The 20,387-nt window shown below is 40.5% G+C and overlaps 1 protein-coding gene across 6 annotated transcripts in view; it reads left to right on the plus strand.

The window, feature by feature from the left end:
- LRRC36 (leucine rich repeat containing 36) overlaps positions 1-20,387 on the plus strand; it is a 56,974-nt gene that overhangs the window by 14,551 nt on the left and 22,036 nt on the right. For all 6 annotated transcript variants that reach the window (XM_004057809.4, XM_055366159.2, XM_031003016.3 and 3 more), the window contains exons 3-5: positions 3,560-3,752; positions 4,799-4,895; positions 7,516-7,604. In XM_004057809.4, the coding sequence (XP_004057857.3) occupies positions 3,560-3,752; positions 4,799-4,895; positions 7,516-7,604 (379 nt within the window). The remainder of the gene's footprint in view (positions 1-3,559; positions 3,753-4,798; positions 4,896-7,515; positions 7,605-20,387) is intronic.

Raw genomic sequence — 20,387 nt, forward strand, 5'->3', positions numbered from 1 at the left:
TTTCTTTGTGGTAGACCCCCAAATACTGCTTCTTCCTCATGTTCCCATTTTGCCCAAGCTCTGCACCTGTCTTGGCAAAGCCCTTCTATGCAAGATCGAGCATGACAAAGACTCACAGATGCTATCCAGGATTAGTTACTGATCTTCTGGGTCATCTACCAGTTTTGCACTTCCTAGGGGATATTTGTTCAACAACACATCCAGACCCAATCCCAAGGTTTAGCTAAGGGCCTAAAAGATCAAAAGCCCTAAGATCAAATTTCCATCTAGGACTCTAAAATCAGCAACTCCAAGTTCAACTAGGTCTTTAGACTATTTTTTAGCAGCATTTATATTTGGCCTATCGGTTTCAGAAAGGATTAGTTCTTTCACAGGTGATAGGATCCAAAAAAAATGAAAAGATAAAATATAAAAAGAAAGTATTAGTTCAGAGTTGCTTAGGTCTCCTCTTTTGTTTGTTTATTCTTTTTCTGGCTAAAAAATTAAGTGAACATTGCTGTAATTTGTTTTTATACTTCCTTTCTTTCCACTTCAGTAAACTGGGTGAAAAACTTAGGAAAATAATCAAATTAGGGCTGGGCACGGTGACTCACACCTATAATGCAGCGCTTCGGAAGGCTGAGGCAGGCAGATTGCTTGAGCCCAGGAATTCAAGACCAGCCTGAGCAACATAGTGAGACCCCTATCTCTATTTTAAAAAATCAAGTTGTCTGGTCACGGTGGCTCATGCCTGTAATCTCAGCACTTTGGGAGGCCAAGGTGGGTGGATCCTGAAGTCAGGAGTTCGAGACCAGCCTGGCCAACATGGTGAAACCCCGTCTCTACTAAAAATACAAAAATTAGCCAGGCGTGGTGGCAGGCGCCTGTAGTCCCAGCTACTTGGGAGGCTGAAGGAGGAGAATTGCTTGAACCTGGGAGGCAGAGGTTGCAGTGAGCGTAGATCGCACCACTACACTCCAGCCTGGGCAAAAGAGTGAGACCATCTCAAAAAAAAACAAAAAAAAAAATCAAGTTAACACGAGTAATCAAATAGAACATATATAAGACTCCTGGTACAGTGCTTGGCATATAGGAAGCACTCAGTAATGTTAGTTTTCTGTATTTTTTGCATCTATGATTTTTATTTATTTTTTTTGAGACAGAGTCTCACTCTGTCATCCAGGTTGGAATGCAGTGGTGTGATCTTGGCTCACTGCAACCTCCGCCTCCCAGGTTCAGGAGATTCTGCTGACTCAGCCTCCTGAGTAGCTGAGATTACAGGCACCCACCACCACACCCAGCTAATTTTTGTATTTTTAGTAAAGACAGGGTTTCACCATGTTGGCCAGGTTGTTCTCGAACTCCTGACCTCAGGTGATCTGCCCACCTCAGCCTCCCAAAGTGCTGGGATTAGAGGCATGAGCCACCATGCCAGCCACATCTGTGATTTTATATTAATCTTTAACAGTTCTGAATCCCTTTGTTTAATTTTCCTGGGAGAAAATGTTTTGTGATTATTTGTAGCGTAACTTTGGGGAATACATAAATTCATGCCAACTGGTAAAAGTGAGAGGATAAGAAAGAGTTTCCTTAATTTTTACACTGGGAGACATTAAAAGATTACTTAAGCCAGGTGTGGTGGTTTATGTCTGTAATCCCAGCACTTTGGGAGGCTGAGGCAGGAGGATCACTTGATGCAAGGAGTTTGAGACTAGCTTGAGCAATAAAGCAAGACCCTGTCTCTACAAAACAGAAACAAACAAACAAACAAAAACCATAGTTGGTGGTGCGTGCCTATAATCCCAGCTATTTGGGAGGCTGAAGCAGGAGGATCCCTTGCCCTAGGAGTTCAAGGCTGCAGTGAGCCTTGTTCATGCCACTACACTCCAGCCTGGGTGACAGAGCAAGATCCTCTCTCAGAAAAAACCAAAAAGCAAAAAAACTTGAGCTGGGCCATTAGACCATGAAAGACAGTCCTAATGGTGCACTGCCCTGAGAGTGAGGCCAAGGGCACTGATAGCTATTCCTCACCACTGACCCATTAACAATATGGAAGTTAATGGAATTGGAGAAAACAACAACAACAACAAAAAAAACAAATACAAAACAGAAAGAAATGCATCAAAGTATAAACAGGGTTGTGTTGGGAATGTTTTGTATCTATCTTTGGGTTTTCTAAATTTCTTGCAATGAGAAAATGATAATTTTAAATGGGAGGAGAATAAAAACATTATTTTATAAATACATGATGGAAAATAATTTCACCTTTCTGAAATAATTCTCAATGACAGAATTCCTTTTATGGAAAGCATTTTTACTATTTTTTTTTTTGCATTTGTATTATTAAAAGTATATGATTAACCAGGCACAGTGGCTCATGCCTGTAATCCCAACACTTTGGGAGGCCAAGGCAGGATAATTGCTTGAGCTCAGGAGTTCAAGACCAGCCTGGGCAACATAGTGAGACATTGTCTCTACTAAAAATAAAAAAATAGTTAGCCAGGTGTGGTGCCACATGCCTGTATTCCCAGCTACTCAGGGGCTGAGGCGAGAGCATCACTTGAGCCCAGGAAGTCAGGGCTGCAGTGAGCTCTGATCATGCCACTGCACTCCAACCTGGGCGATAGAGTGATACCCTGTCTCAAAAAAAAAAAAAATGCGATTATACATATATGTACATGTTTTGAAATTGTCCTGAAATTTAGTATTGGGCAAAAGCAGCTAACTAGCTAAATACATAAAGATGAAATCTTTTCAATAGCAGGTTTCAGCAGAGGAAGAAAATTGTGGCTTTTCCTCTTGAGTTTGCCAGGCCTGATTGTACTGTTGCCAGTTAGGTAGAGGGTGGGGTTGCTAAATCCACAAGAAAGAGAACTGAACAAGGAAGAACATTTCTGCAAAGGAGAACTGACTGATTGATTAAATGGGAAGCTTGCATGGTAGCAGGAACTCTGAAGAGGAAAACAGTCTAGGAGGCCTAGACTGGTCCAGGAGTGAGGACTTGGAGATAGCATTGTTTTGTTTCCCTAAATAGTCCTTTGACCATATAAGTGAGGCACTGAGATATGAGAACACAACACAACACACACACACATACACACACACACTTTTTTTTTTTTTAACCATGCCCCTTTCCCCCAGAACCAGCTTTTTTGCTTACCTCCCTTCTTCTTGTAAATTAAGGTGCTTTTGGGATCAGGAGAGGGGTTGGGACAAAAGTGAGAGAATTCTAATGTGGCTTGGCCACTAGGAAACCACTGTGAAGGATTGGATTGCATTGGGAGAATAATTGGAGAGCCAACAGAAGTGGAGAATTGACTGCAGATATTTGAGTGTCAGATTTTGTAAAGAAGGAAATGTATTATATATGTGAATTATTTAACGTATGGAACACCCAGTGCTCATGGACTGCAGTGGTCTTATTTTCGGACAAGTTAAGTGGGAGTTCCAGCCCTGCCTTTCTCACGGGGACTTGGATAACATGTTTAAGGACGGAAAGTAACATATATTTCCATCTTTATCTATGAGGTTCCTGGTCTTTACCAATATGCCATTTCATAATGTGGTGTTTTCCTTGTAGGGAATCCAGTATTTATGTTCACTCCAAGACCTGAATTTATATTATAACAACATTCCTTCATTAGTGGAAGTGTCCCGTCTACAACCGTTACCCTTCCTCAAAGAACTGGATTTGAGACTTAATCCTGTTGTAAGGAAAGATACAGATTATAGGCTCTTTGCTGTATATACACTACAAACTCTGGAGAAATTAGGTAAGACCTTCCTTCTCTGTTCCTGTCCACAGAATCTTACTTTAAATCAGCTGCCCCTTAACCTTTTGGATGTTGGCCCACAGTGTGCACTGGCAGGATATATTTGTTTATTAGTCAATATTTATGTAACTCTTTTGTGTTGGCAGGATGTATGATGAGTTCTTTTATTGTTTATTGAATGACAGTCTATGATTTTATCAGTTACTTCCGGCTTTAGTTTTCTTCAGTTGATGGTTTCACCGCCCCTTCCTCCTCAACACAAAATTTCCAGGTTGAGAATTATTTTTCCAGGTGCCCCAACTTTGCAACTGTATTAGCAATAGAAAGCTAATACAATTTATTTGGGGGCTTAGTTGGGGGCTTAGTTGAAGAAATATTCCTTCAAATGAGCTGGTCTATATTTTCTTATTATTTTACTTTATTTTTTATTTATTTATTTATTTTGAGACAGGGTCTCACTCTGTTGCCCAGGCTGGAGTGCAGTGGCACGATCTTGGCTCACTGACGCCTGGACCTCCCTGGCTCAAGCAATTCTCACATCTCAGTCTCCCAAGTAGCTGGGACTACAGGCACGCACCACCACACCCAGCTAATTTTTGTGTTTTTTGTAGAGATGGGGTTTCATCATGTTGCCCAGGCTGGACTTCCTTATAACTTTATTGTTGAGTATACATTTCTTACTGATACAAAATTGGATTTCACATGGCCCTGGGAAAGTAATTGTAGGGAAACTAAGTAAACTCTTTCAGACAATGGTATGACTTTCAGCCCTAACATTAGGCCTTTGAATTGTTTACTGTCCAAGCTCTGCTTTCCTGAAGGGTAGTTGCAACTGTGAGGCAGTGGTCGCTATGGCTCCCTGCAGTCTCCGTGAGTTACTGCCTGCTCCAGTGACAACATAATAGCATTATTTTGTGACCTGTCTCTAACACACCAAGATGAGACTGGTCTTAATTTTTCCTCTGTGAATATGGTTTTCTGATTAACTACTAGTTATGTTTATGCCAAAAAAAGAAACATGCTCAGACCACGGTTTTTGCCTCCAGATGACCGAACTGTACGTGAAGGTGAGAGAAAAGCTGCCAAGCTGCATTTTAGTCAGTTGGGCAACAGTGAAAATTTTCTTTTAGAGGTGGAAAAAAGGTAAGAAGATTCTTTACAAAATTTTTAAAGTTTGGTTCTGGACATAGGAAATAGTGAATTCCTGCTTAGCTTTCTTCATTTTCCAGCAGAAATTTCCCACAAATTGTAAGAATCCTCAGATCAGGAATAAAAGTATTTATTCTGCAAACTGAGATTTATCTGGGATGATAATCTGGCCCTCAGTGGGTACATTCCTGTTTTCTTGAACTTTGGGTATAATTGTTAGAAATTCTCTAAAGTTGTTGTTCACAGGTTATAGATAGGGATACTATGAGATTACTTATTCCTATAAATGCTTACCAACTCTTTCTCAGTAGAGTTATCAATCAGTTTCTGATCTTGTCCTGTTGAATTAGGATTACATTACCATGGGCAAGATTGTTAGAGATAAATTTGTTAAAGGAAGGGAAGAGAAGCATTTCTCTTCAAAACAAAAAGTGAACAAACACTGAGGCTCTAAAATTTCTGAATGGTAGCTTTGTCCATTTCTTGTTACTAAAATACTATCAAAAGAAGTTACCATTATCTTCCACCCCCAAACCTATGCTTTTTAAAAAGTAGTTTTGTTATTTTTTAAAAATAGATAGCAGTCCATTACAATTTTAATAATACAGAAAAGTACACTGAAAAAAGTCAAAATCACTTCATATCCTACAATTGAGAGTTAACTATTAGTAATGTTTGGTATATATCCTTCCAGATATCCTTGTACTATAGACACATATAGATAATATCAGCATTTTTTCTGATGACAAAGGTAATACATGCTTATTGTTGAGAATTTGGAAAGTACAGAAAAAAACACAAGGGATAAAATAAGTAATTCATAATCCTACCATTCAGAAAGAAACATTCATTATATTCTGGTAAATATCCTTTTTTTTTTTCTTTTTGAGACGGAGTCTTGCTCTGTCACCCAGGCTGGAGTGCAGTGGTGCGATCTTGGCTCACTACAACCTCCACCTCCCGGGTTCAAGTGATTCTGCTGCCTCAGCCTCCTGTGTAGCTGGGATTACAGGTGCACACCACTGCCTAGCTCACCATTTTTAATTTAACAAGCTATCATGAACATATCCCCACAACATTATTCTTATATTATTCTCCAGAATAAGTCTTTTGTTTGTTTATTGCTTTTACCTTTACTACTAGAACATAAACTCCATGAGAACAAGGATCTTGTTGGTCTTGCTTATTACAGTATCCCTAGTTGCTAGAACCGTGTCTGGAATACAGACGATGCTAAGAAATAATGTATTGAATGATGAATGAATGAGGTCAGTGCCTATTGGCCTGAGATCCTTCCCTTTCCCAGTGACTTTGCCAGTCTCTGCTCTGATCCATTATATGTTTTTTAGTGCAGCCTTCAGTGAACATTCTTAGTTTCCTATTTTTTTCTTAGTTTCCTATTTTTTAAAATCAGATTTATTGAGGTTACTTTGCATGGAATATTCACTCTTCTTTAGATAGAAATTGAATGCTTCTAAAACATTGTTTATATGTTTTATGGATTAATTTCTATTTTAAATGCAATGGGTAACATTCACTACAAAAATACAGAGATTAATTAATGTGTAACTGAATACACTTTCTAATAAACAGATAAATTAATTCCATCATTTATCTGTTTATTTACCATATAATGATTGCAAAACTGGAGGCAAAATGTTACTCAAGTACCCTGTATTAACATTAATATCTTATAAGCTCTCTAACCTTGGGTGAAGTTTTTTTTTTTTTAAGCCTTTCTGAGTCCCAGTTCCCCCACCTATAAAATGGAGATAATGACCAGTAGGGGGCCTTTTATGATTACATGAAATGGTGATTATAAAGCATCTGATACATACAGCCTAGGCTTCATGTACTTACTGTACTACCCAAGGTACCTACCTGCCTTTCTTGTCTGCTTTTCTGACTAATGGCTATAGTTGTCTCCTCTATAATTCTTGGCAGCAGAACCTTCCTTTCTGTGTCCTAACTATGAGTGTTTTAATTCAAAAGAAACTATCCTACCCCCTCAATCATTCAGATCTAAGTATGTGTCAAGAAAACAGAGTATCTAAGTTCTAAATCTTCTGGCTTTCACATTTTACAGGCTGAACTATAGTGTCCTTCTCTCATATTTCCCAGTATAAATATTACTTTTTCTTATAAAGTATGGCTTTAACTGAAATATTTGTGCAACTTTTTTTTTTTTTTTGGAGACAGAGTCTTGCTCTGTCACCCAAACTAGAGTACAGTGGCGCGATCTCAGCTCACTGCAACCTCTGCCTCCTGGGTTCAAGTGATTCTCCTGCCTCAGCCTTCTGAGTAGCTGGGACTACAGGCACCCGCCACCACACCTGGCTGATTTTTGTATTTTTAGTAGAGACAGGGTTTCGCCATGTTGGCCAGGCTGGTCTTGAACTCCTGACCTCAGGTGATCCACCCGCCTCGGCCTCCCAAAGTGCTGGGATTACAGGGGTGAGCCACTGTGCCCGGCTGAAACATAATTAAATTAATATGTTCTAGAGCATTTGAGAACAATCTGATCACCATAGACTGCTTTCTAAATAGCATTTACTGGTGATCTCAGAAGCCTTTTTTTTTTTTTGAGTTGTAAATAAATTATTCTATGTGGCAGCTCTAGGGAGAAGACAATGAAAAACTGTGTAACAGGTGAGAGCTCTGCATCAAAAGTCAGTGCTAATGTTGACAGCAGGATTGAAATGGGTAAGTTTTCTCCCTGTGATTATAAAATGATTAAAACATCAGTTATCTCAGCTGCCATAGCCAATATTGGGTAAGATGAAGACACATAGTTGAGAAAGAACCAATTTGAAGCAAACACAGGTTTACTGGCTGTGTTTTTCTTCCATCCTCTCACTGCCAGAAGGACCTTACAGAGCAGGCCTAACCCAGAGCCCATGAAAGCACAAGCTGTACTTGGAGAGTTCAATTTCATTTACATCACTTTACATCATTAGTATACCCAGAAAATTACATCAGTGATTGATTTAATTAGAGACTGGCGACTCATCTGCATACATCCAGCTCACACCCTGGGCTTCCTGGGCTGCCCAACCAAGAACCTTTGCAGCTGTAGAATCTCTTGTGTTTGGGATATATTACTGGGGAATGTTTACTATATTCCTGTAAATACAGTTGATAAGCCAATATAGCTAAAGTGGTTATGCCAGGCTTGGCACGGTGGCTCACGCCTGTAATCCCAGCACTTTGGGAGGCCGAGGCAGACAGATCACCTGAGGTTGTGAGTTTAAGACCAGCCTGACCGACATGGAGAAACCCTGTCTCTACTAAAAATACAAAATTAGCCGGGCTTGGTGGCGCATGCCTGTAATCCCATCTACTCGGGAGGCTGAGGCAGGAGAATCACTTGAACCTGGGAGGCAGAGGTTGCGGTGAGCCGAGATCACGCCATTGCACTCCAGCCTAGGCAACAAAAGTGAAACTCCATCTTAAAAAAATAAATAAATAAAAAATAAATAAAGTGGTTATGCCACATTAATGGTCATGTCACAGGCCGGGAGAAAGCTTTCCACCAGAGAAGTTGCATCCAGTGAATCCTTGTGGATTAGCTTGGCACTGTCAGATAAATCAAGTGACCTTTTACTTGAGAAAATATTCTTCTGTCTCAGTGCCTCTTCCCTTGGAAGAATCTAGTGAATTATACACAAACTCTAAACATCAATTCCTAAAAGCCAAGCAATAACTTTAGTAGATTGACTCTACACTGTAGTTCAGACATTAAGCATTTTCGGTTTATAACATGTATTTTATTTTCTTGATTTCTTATCATTTATTGACAAATGATTTTTAGAGTATTCTGTGATAAAATGAGACACGGGCCAGGCATGGTGGCTCACACCTGTAATCCCAGCACTTTGGGAGGCTGAGATGGGCAGATCACCTAAGGCCAGGAATTCAACACCTCCCTGGCCAACATGGCAAAACCCCATCTACTAAAAATACAAAAATTAGCCATGCGTGATGGCACATGCTTGCAATCCCAGCTACTTGAATGGCTGAGGCATGAGAATTGCTTGAACCCGGGAAGCGGAGGTTGCAGTGAGCCCAGATTGCGCCACTGCACTCTAGCCTGAGCAACAGAGTGAGACTCTGTCTCAAAAAACAAACAAACAAAAAGACATAATGAGGTGTGACTTTAATGTTCATTTCTTGGATGTCCCAGTACATATAAATATTGGGAGTATGGATTACTTTATTTCATTTTAAATAGCATTTTTAATATTTTTAAATTGATACAATTTTATTGTAATAATTTTGGAAAAGACTGAAAAGCATGAAAAACAACAGTTTGGTCCTAGTTAATGCTTTGGTATACAGCCTTCCTTGGTATACCACCTTTGGTATACAGCCTAGTCTTTTTTCTAGGTACAGGCATTTAAGTATCCATTTCCAGACAGAGAAAAATACACTGAAGCATAATTTGACAACCTCTTTTTGTATAAGCTGAATTAGACTTCATTTGTGCCATATTACTTCATTAACACAATTAAAAAGTCTGAAAGTGTACTTTCTCTTCTAAGAACAAACTGCTTTGCTAGAGGGCCCATTTCTAAAGGTTCTTAGAAGCCCCAGCTGTTGCCTGGATTTTTTTTAATATAAAATTTATTTTGCTACTTCGAAACGTTAAGGAGCTTTGTTTTCCACCGAAAATTGTGTTTGTGCTGGATTCCCTGGGGAGTGTTGCCAGTAAACACTGTTGGTAATCCAATATGATCAAAGTGGTTATGCCATGTTAATGGCCATGCCACAGGCATGTTCTGGAGAACATCTCTCACTAGCTCAGTTGTTCACAGTGGTGTTTTCCCACCAATCATTGCGAATGGGCAGTGAACCTCCACTGTCTTGGATCCTCCTCTTATTCTCCTAACCACATAATCATTGACTCTTTGAAAGGTTCCTCTCTCTCTTCCCATATCCCCGAAATAGGCGTACCTAGGCTATATCTTTGGGCTCTCCTGTTTTTTCTCTTTGCCCCTATTGATCTCATCTATTTTACGGTCTTATTTATAAATAAATAAATGTCTTATTTATTTATTTATTTTTTGAGGCAGGGTCTCATTCTGTTGCCCAGGCTGGAGTGCAGTGGTGCAATCTCAGCTCACTGCAACCTCTGCCTCCTAGGCTCAAGCCATCCTCCCAGTTCATCCTCCTGAGTAGCTGGGACTACAGGTGTGTGCTACCATGCACAGCTAAGTTTTGTATTTTTTTGTAGAGAGAAGGTTTTGCCATTTTGCCATGTTGCCCAGGCTGGTCTTGAACTCCTGAGCTCAAGCAATTTGCCCCCCTCAGCCTCCCAAAGTGCTAGGATTATAGGTGTGAGCCACTGTGCCCAGCCTGTTTTATTTATTTATATTTATTTTATAGTCTTTCCTCATATCTTAAATATATTGGTCTAGCTTTGACAACCTGCACTGGTCTCTCTCTGCACCAGGCCCATATTTCTGTTGACCAACTTGTAATACACACTTGGAATCACCACTGTTTAACAGCCTCTCAAGCTAAACATGTCCAAAATAACCCCCAAAACAAACAAACAAATAAGCCCCTCTCCCTCAACCCTAAACAGCTCCTAGGGTTTCATCAGTATTACCACAGCTTTCCCATTACCCTGGCCCAGAATCATGTTGGGGTTTGATGCTGCTGCTACTCTGAGCTGAATGTTCATGCCCTGTAGTATGATCCACAATTGACGAGCCTTCCTTTCCATTTCTTTTGTTTTTGTTTTTGTTTTGTTTTGTTTTTTTGAGACAGAGTCTCATTGTGTCATCCAGGCTGGAGTACAGTGGCGAGATCTTGGCTCACTGCAACCTTTGCCTCCCAAGTTCAAGCAATTCTCATGCCTCAGCCTTTGGAATAGCTGGGATTACAGGTGCGCACCAACATGCCCAGCTAATTTTTGTATTTTTAGTGGAGACGGGGTTTCACCATGTTGATCAGGCTGGTCTCGAACTCCTGGCCTCAAGTGACCCACGTTCCTCAGCCTCCCAAGGTGCTGGGATTATAGCACGTCCAGCCCCTTTCCATTGCTTGATAGTCTCTTACCAGGCATGGTTAATTATCTCAGTTAATCCTCACAACAACCTTGAAGGTGGTTCTACAGGTGAGGAAACTGATACCCAAAGAGGGGAAATAACTTGCCCTAGTTATACAGTAAGTGGCAGAGCTAGGAGGCAAACTCTGGTCCATCTGTCATCAAAGTCCTCTTAACCATTACATGATACTGCTTCACAGTCTCTTACTCCTTCAATTCATTTTGTACTTTGCTGCCAGATTAATTCTCTTAAAACACAGCTGTGATGATTTATTATGCTTGCCTGCTCAAAAACTTCTCTGGCTCCCACTCCCCTACTAAATTAAGTCTAAACTCTTTTACTTGGCGTATAAGACTCCCCTAAGCTCTATCTGTAATTTGTCTCTTCAGCCTAAGCTGAAAGCTTATCTCCTGTTTGTCAACTACAATGTCCAATACTCAATCAAACCACTCCTTCCTCCCCCAAATAGTCCTTCCTTTCTCCCTCCTCTGTCCCTAAACTAATGCTGTCCCCCTGCTTGTAATGCTTTACTCAAATCCTACCCTTCCTCACTCATAGGTGGGAATTGAACAATGAGATCACATGGACACAGGAAGGGGAATATCACACTCTGGGGACTGTTGTGGGGTGGGGGGAGGGGGGAGGGATAGCATTGGGAGATATACCTAATGCTAGATGACGAGTTAGTGGGTGCAGCGCACCAGCATGGCACATGTATGCATATGTAACTAACCTGCACAATGTGCACATGTACCCTAAAACTTAAAGTATAATAAAAGAAAAAAAAAAAGAAAAAAAAAATCCTACCCTTCTTTATGACCCAGACCAAAGCCCATCCATTTTAATGAAACTTTTTTTGTTTGTTTTTGAGACAGAGTCTCACTCAGTTGCTCAGGCTGGAGTGCAGTGGCGCCATCTCGGCTTATTGCAACTTCCACCTCCTGGGTTCAAGTGATTCTCATGTCTCAGCTGCCCGAGTACCTGGGATTACAGGCGTGCACCACCACGCCTGGCTAATTTTTGTGTTTTTAGTAGAGATAGGGTTTTACCATGTTGGCCAGGCTGGTCTGAAACCCCTAACCTCAAGTGATCCACCCACCTGGGCCTCCGAAAATGCTAGTATTGCAGATGTGAAACACTGCACCTGGCCAATAATCTGATTTTTAAAACATATTTTATTTTTTAGAACAGTTTTAGATTCACAGCAAAATTTATCAGGCAGTAGAGTTCCCATATACCCTACCTGCACACATGCACAGCCTCCCTGACTATGGACATCCTGCCCCAGAGTGGTACATTTGTTACAATTGGATAAACCTGCACTGACACATCATTATAACCCAAAGTTCACAGTTTACATTAGGTTTCGTTCTTGGTGTTGTACATTCTATGGGCTTGATGAATGTATAAACGACATGTATCTACCATTGTAGTATCATACAAAAATAGCTTCACTGCCCTACGAATTCTCTGTGCTTACCTATTTATTCCTTCATCCTCTGTAATCCCTGGCAACCACTGATCTTTATACTGTCTCCATAGTATTGCCTTTTCCAGAATGTCATATAGTTGGAATCATTCAGTATGTAGCCTTTCAGATTGGCTTCTTTCACTTAGCAATATACACTTAAATTTCCTCCATGCCTTTTCATGGCTTGACAGCTCATTTCTTCTTAGTGCTGAATAATATTTTATTGTCTGGATGTACCACAGTTTATTTATCCACTCACCCACTGAAAGACATCTTGGTTGCTTCCAAGTTTTGGCAATTATGACTAGAACTGTTACAAACAACCTTGTGCAGGTTTTTATGTGGGCATAAGTTTTCAACTCATTTGAGTACTTACCAAAGAACACGATTGCTGGATCATATAACAGTATGTTGAGCTTTGTAAGAAACTGCCAAATCGTTCCAATATAATCTTTTTAAGATGTCTTTTTATATACTGAGTTTAGTTTCTTATAGTTTCTCAAACTGGACTCCTGTTCTCAGAGTTGATTAGAACATTGAGCTTGAGAAACACTGATGTGGCTGGTGACATGCTACAGAAGCCCACTGTGTGCTGGGGACAGTGGAGAAAGGTTTTATGGCAGATATGGAAACAAAGCCATCAGACCTTACAGGCTGGAGAGCAATGGGATGGCCTGAAAAGAGGAGCAGCACATTTTGATTGGTGGGGTTGGTGTGAATTACTGTCTGGAAGTGGTAAGGAGGATGGTAGGTCATGAAGAAAGCCATGTGTCGGTGTGGTTTGGGTGGAAGGTTTATGTTGGGTAGAAGGTCAGGTTCTGGAGAACAGTGAATGTCTTACTAAGAACAATTTACGTTTATCCTGTAAGTACTAGTTGAAACAACCTAACTCACTCTTTTTGCCAGTTCTATTTGCCTTTAAATAGAGTCTTGCTGAAAATATACTGATCTAGTATCTTATTCTAAAATAACAAGGAAAAATCCACCACAGCCACCCTCAGTGGCTCATTCCTGTGTCTAGCAGATGTGTCAGGGTCTTCTTTATAACTCATTGAAATCCATCCCACTTCAACATGTTGATCCATGTCATCTCTTGGTTTAGCCATGATGGAGTTTTGGCTGAATAAAAATCAGCTTGGAATAGCAGAGACTTCTCAAAATAGTCACTTAAACTAGAAGTTCATTTATCTCTCTTATAGAAATCCAGATGTTGACAGTCTACGGCTGTCATGGGGAGAGTTCTAAGGGAGGAATAATGAATATGGGGGAGAGGCAGTTAGCAATCTCAGTCAGTGGAAATGAGAGCAATTCAGCAAAGAAGTGCATATCTACTGGGCAAATCCTGTGTTGGGGGTAGGCAGGCAAGGACATGATTAAAATAGTGTCACGTCTTCACATACTCCCATTTTGGAGAGATTTATTACAGCTAGTTAGGTCACAAGTCAGGCTTCACTGTGAGACAAGAGCTCTACTATGGCAGAGATATAGAGGGATGGAGGAGAGGCGGTTGCAGTTAGTACTCATTGCAGGCCTGGGAAAAGGCTGCACAAAACAACACTTTAGTTGGGCATTAAAATAGAGTTCAGTGGGCATAGTTGAGGGGAAAAGGTATTCAATGTAGAGGGAAAAGCAGCAGCAAAGACAGGTGAAACAGATCAGGAAATTGACTCAGCTTGTGGCTGGAGATAAGGCCAAGTTGCAAAGGCCCTCTTTACTAATTATGTTCATTTTCTTCTCTTGAAAATAGGTAATAATAAGGATCTCTTAGAGGTGAGGCATGCTTAAACGTGTGATTTTGAGAGATAACTCAAGCTAGATTTAGTTAGTGGGAGGTGATGAGGACCTGTCCTCGGAGGCCAGTGGTAAAATGCAGATGAGGAAGCACAGATTGATTAAGTCCTGGAGGATACGAAAATAAAGCCTGGATACAAAACATGAAGTATTTTTACCTGCAGTGTTTTGCTATATAGTTCAAACTTCAGAAGAATGGAATTTCTGAATAAAAGACACAACTATTATTTAAAGGGGGAAAAATACAAGGTTACTAAGATTACATGGAGTCTGTTCATGATGGGAAAAAAACCACCTCACCAATTTCCTTTAATAATTATCATATCTGCAATAGTTATTACATATTAATATTTTAAATGTCAGGGATTGTGTTGTTTTTATTGGTAATTAGCAATGGAAAAGAAATGGTTTTGGAGACTAGTGAAAGACAAGTTATTTCTGCTCTTATATTTTTATCTCAGTGGAACCTGGGGTACAATATGTTTGTTTGAGATTAACACTGAGAGGAAGGGGAGGAAAGAGGGTTAAGCAGAGAGAGAGCTCTAGAGTAAGAACATTCCTTCAGAATGTCCCCTACTAGGCTGAAATGCCTGGGTCTTTGTACCCCTGCCTAGCTCTGTCATGGGGAGTGAACTGTCCTTGGAAGAGAATGGCATCAGGAGATGGTTCTTGATAGCTAAGACAGACTCCAAATGAAGAGCAAACGGCTGAAGTGCCCTCCAGCAGCTAGGCAGCAAGTCCTTCCTTGAAGGGGATCTGGCCAGATCTCAGCTTCCCATTGATTGCAGGGTGTTTGTACAAACATGTGAAGTGGAGCCTCATCCAGCTGGGATTACTGGTAGTAGAAGTAGCTATTAGTTACTTGCCCCTGTATCTGTATGATAAAGCCTTTTCTCTGTTATTACAAATAGAAAACAATTTTCAAACAAATTGTCCTGTGGCATTGATTATATGGATGTTCAAACCTGGGCTGGACAACAGGTCATAATTACATTTGCTTTTGGAATTAAGGGCTGGATATATTTTGTATCTGAAGAAAAAGAATAAACTGAAGTATAAGACAAGAAAAAAATAATCTCAGAATACAAATTGCTTCATTTTCTTGATTGTTGTATATGACATACTTAGTCATAATAGTGGCAGAGCAAGGCATCAATTTTTTTTTTTCAAGAGTGATCCTGTATCTTGGATATGACACAAAAAACAACCAAAGGACTTCATAAAAATTAAAATTTTTGTGTTTTAAAGGACACTATCAAAGTGGAAAGACAACCCACAGAATAGGAGAAAATGTTTGCAGACTGTATATCTGACAAGGATCTAATTAATATTCATTCTATATTTTTAAAAACCGGAATGTAGTGGCATGCCCGGGCTGCAGTACAGTGGCACAGTCACAGCTCACTGCAACCTCAAACTCCTGGGCTTAAGTGATATTCCTGCCTCCCGAGTAGCAGGGACTACAGGCATGTCGCCACTAATTTTTTTTTTTTTTGCACCCAGCTATTTTATTTTTTGTGGAGATAAGGTCTTGCTATGTTGCCCAGGCTGGTCTTGAACTCTTGGCCTGAAGCGACCCTCACACCTCGGCCTCTTAAAGTGCTGGGATTACAGGCATGAGCTAACGTATTCAACCCATTCTACATAAAGAACTCTTACAACTCAATAACAAAAAGACAAAAACAACCCAATTAAAAAAAATGTGGGCAGAGAATTTGAATAGACATTTCTCCAAAGAAGATATGCAGCTGGCCAAAAGCACATGAAAGATGCTCAACATCACTATTCATCTGGGAAATGCAAAGCAAAACTACAAGGAGATACCACTTCACATCCACTAGGCCAAATAGAATCAAAAGGACAGATAATAAGCAATGGCTGGGAGGGTGGGAGGAAGGGGAGGAGCAGAAAAGATAACTGTTGAATACTGGGGCTTAATATCCAGTGATGAAGTAACATGTATAAAAAATAAAATATGTTTTGCAATTTAAAAAGTTGCTATAAAAAAAAGCAATGTCAAGGATGTGCAGAAATTGGAGTCCTTATGCATCGCTGGTGGGAAAGTAAAATTGTGCAACTGTTTTGGAAAACAGTCTGGCAGTTCCTCAAAAAGTTAAACAAAGAGTTAAATTTGATCCAGCAATTCCACTCCTAGGTATATATACCTAAGAGAAATGGAAACCTATGTTCATACCAAAACTTGTCTAGGAATGAAAGCAGCATTATTCATAATAGCCATTGACTGAAGAATGAATAAACAAAATATGATATATCCATATTCAGGCATTAAAAAGGAATGAAGTACTAACACATGCTATAACATGTATTTTGAAAACATCAGGCTAAGTGAAAGAAGCCAGACAAAAAGGTCATATATTGTATGATTCCATTTATATAAAATTTGCAGAATAGGCCATTGCATAGAGACAGAAAGTATATTGTTGGTTGCCAGAGGATGGAAGGGAGGGAAAAATTGGGAATGACAGCTATGGGGTTTCTTTTGGGGGTGATGAAATATTCTAGAATTAGATAGTGGTGATAGTTGTATAACTTTGTGAATATACTAAAAAACACTGAATTGTACATTATAAAAGGATGAATTGTATGATACATGAATTATATCTCAATTAAAATAAAGCTTCTCCCACAGTCATAGAGTGATTCTGTACAACTTGGTAATTGAGATTTCAGATGAGTCAAATAACAAGTTTGTATCTTAAGTGATTGGGTGATAGTAATGCCAATAACAAGATTGGGGGAGGCACCAGCAGCAGAAGTAGGCCTGGAAGTGAAGATAATGAGCTTGGTTAGAAAATACTGATTTTTGGCTGGGCGTGGTGGCTCACTCCTGTAATCCCAACAATTTGGGAGGCCAAGGTGGGTGGATCATTTGAGTTCAGGAGTTCGAGACCAGCCTGACCAACACAGTGAAACCCCATCTTCACTAAAAATACAAAAAAATTAGCTGGGCGTGGTGGTGCATGCCTGTAGTCCCAGCTACTCAGGAGGCTGAGGCGGGAGAATTGCTTGAACCTGGGAGGCGGAGGTTGCAGTGAGCTGAGATTGCGCCATTGCACTCCAGAGCCTGAGCAACAGAGCAAGACTCTGTCTCAAAAAAAAAAAAAAGAAAAGAAAAGAAAAGAAAATATTGACTTTTTAGTTGTGTGCAGGTACTCATTAGGGGCTGTTCAGGAAATTTAGGTCTGGACATCAGAAGAGAGACCAGACTTAAGAGATTTAGATTTAGAGTCCCTCAGATGTAAGTGATAGCTAAAACCCAGGAGAGCTATGAGAGCACTCAGCAAGAAGTTCAGGCGGTAGGGGATTTGAACCAAGACATAGGTTGAAAGAAAAGGAACCTGTGAATCTGGAAAAGAGCATATGTGCTGTGGGAGGAAAAACAGGATGGAGCAGGGTCTTGAACACCTGCGAAGTCTTGTTCCACAGGATAAGAGTAAGAGGAGGCCTGAACCCAAAGTCACAGCCTACTAACCATTCTCATTCGCACAAAAGCTGTGTTACAACTAGCAGTTTCTGCTTCACCTGTTTCTTCTGTAGTACTACTGCAGTGAGAACAGGACAAAAAGGTTGATAGCTCATGTCACTTGCAGAAAAGTAGTTCTGTCGAGTTCAGTGGTTGGAAGAGCATCTTGTGTTTAAGTAGGACGTTTCAGTCCCAGAAGGCAATTCAGAAATAGAAGGCATCTTAGAGCCTCAGATGGATGGAGGGGCTGGTTCTCAAGAGGCTGGCTTTATTCACTGTCTACTCTCAGTTGCACTGGCTTGTGGTGACTTTCTGTTGCCAGAACCAGTAGATGAAAGTGAGCATAAGAGCACATTGTTTGACAAAGGCCCAAGTTCTTGTTACTATCTTCTTACATAATCCTGCTGGAAAAAAATTCCTTAAACAAAAGCAAAACTCTTGTTTTCATTCAAGTCCCCCCAGAAGACCCCAAATCCCAGAATTATACGTTAATAAATATATTGATCAAGAGTGGAAAAACGTTTGTACAAATATGACAACCTAATAGAATCATTCTCTCTTTCTTGTCATTCTTGTCTCACTCCTGTCACTCAGGCTGGAGTGCAGTGGCACAATCTTGGTTCATTGCAGTCTCGACTTCCCAAGTTAAGGGTTCCTCCCACCTCAGCCTCCCAAATAGCTGGGACTCATGCCACTAAGCCTGGCCCATTTTTGTATTTTCAATAGAGATGGGGGTCTCACTATGTTGCCCAGGCTGGTGTTGAACTCCTGGGCTCAAGTGATCCACCCACCTGGGCCTCCCAAAGTGTTGGGATTACAGACACGAGCCACTGTGCCTGGCCTGTGATAGAATTGCTGACAGGCTCTTCTTGATAACAGTTTCCAAAGTGGCCAGAACTGGGCTACAGTTATTGTTATTTTTACTTTTTATTTTTAAAATAATTTTTCTAATCACAGTAAAAATATTGGTTAAAAAAATAAAATTATAAAACAGGAAAAAAAGTTAAAATTTGTCACTTTTTTGTGAATATATGTATTAAACTAACATCAGAATTTGAAAGGTGAACTGCAAAATACTAATGAGATTTTCTCTTTTCTTTTGGAAATGGAGTCTCACTCTGTCACCCAGGCTGGAGTGCAATGGCGCGATCTCAGCTCACAGCAACCTCTGCCTCCCGGGTTCAAGCGATTCTCCTGCCTCAGCCTCTTGAGTAGCTGGGATTACAGGTGCCCACGCCTGGCTGATTTATGTATTTTTAGTAGAGACGGAGTTTCACCATGTTGGCCACGCTGGTCTCGAACTCCTGACCTCAGGTGATCCACCCACCTCGGCCTCCCAAAGTGCTGAAATTATAGGTATGAGCCACCATGCCTGGCCCTAACAGTATTTTTTTAATGAAAATGGAACACTATTTCCTTTACTTTTAAAAAATTATTTTTCTTTAACTATAAAACAAATCTTACCAGGCCTGGTGGCTCACGCATGTAATCCCAACACTTTAGGAAGCCAAGGCTGGCAGATTGCTTGAGCCCAAGAGTTCTAAACCAGCCTGGGCAACATACGGATACCCTATTTCTATTAAAACTTTTTTTAATGTAAAAATTAAAAAAAACAAAATCAAAAACAAATCTCACCCAAAATAACATACAGAGTGTTCTAATACGTTTTGTTTTGTTTTGTTTTGTTTTTTCTTCCCGAGAAAGAGTCTTGCTCTGTCGCCCAGACTGGAGTGCTGTGGCGCGATCTCGGCTCACTGCAACCTCTACCTCCTGGGTTCAAGCAGTTCTCCTGCCTCAGCCTAGCGAGCAGCTGGGATTACAGGTGTGCACTATCACGCCCAGCTAATTTTTGTATTTTTAGTAGAGACGGGATTTCACCAGGCTGGCCAGGCTGGTCTCAAACTCCTGACCTCATGATCCGCCCGCCTCAGCCTCCCAAAGTGCTGGGACTAGAAATGTGAGTCACCGTGCCCGGCCAGAAGTTTGAATATATATACAGAGCCTAAAGTACTACTAATAAATATATTTAAGCTCATGGTGAATATTTCCAGCCCCATCACTAATTTAGTCAATTTTACAAGGATTTTATAAATAGCAGGGGATGATACTTCCACATTCTCTGTGTGGTAACCAAAAAACAAGATAAAACAAGAATCTTTCTAATAGCATTAGTTACAATTGAATAAAACAAAATAAACTGTAAAAAATACATTGGGACACTTAAGGATTTAGCATTCTTCTCCATGAAATAGGTCCTGACTGGTTTCTCTCTCTTTTTGTTTTTTTTTTGTTGTTGTTGTTGTTGTTTTATTGAGATAGAGTCTCACTGTGTCGCCCAGGCTGGAGTGCAGTGGCACAGTCGTGGCTCACTGCAACCTCCACCTCCCTGGTCCAAGCAATTCTCCTGCCTTAGCCTCCTGAGTAGCTGGGATTATAGGCGCGCGCCACCACGCCTGGCCCGGCTAATTTTTGTATTTTTAGTAGAGACAGGGTTTCACCATGATGGTCAGGCTGGTCTCGAACTCCTAACCTCAAGTGATCTGCCCACCTCAGCCTCCCAAAGTGCTGGGATTACAGGCGTGAGCCACCACGCCCAGCTTAGTTTTCTCTTTTTACAAAAGAGAGAAAGCAAGGCAGAAAAAGGCTAGTTTGAAATGGTCAATCAGTGCTGACGGCTGATTAGTACC

This window comes from Gorilla gorilla, chromosome 18, assembly GCF_029281585.2.
Source record: "Gorilla gorilla gorilla isolate KB3781 chromosome 18, NHGRI_mGorGor1-v2.1_pri, whole genome shotgun sequence".
Taxonomy (NCBI): Eukaryota; Metazoa; Chordata; class Mammalia; order Primates; family Hominidae; genus Gorilla; species Gorilla gorilla.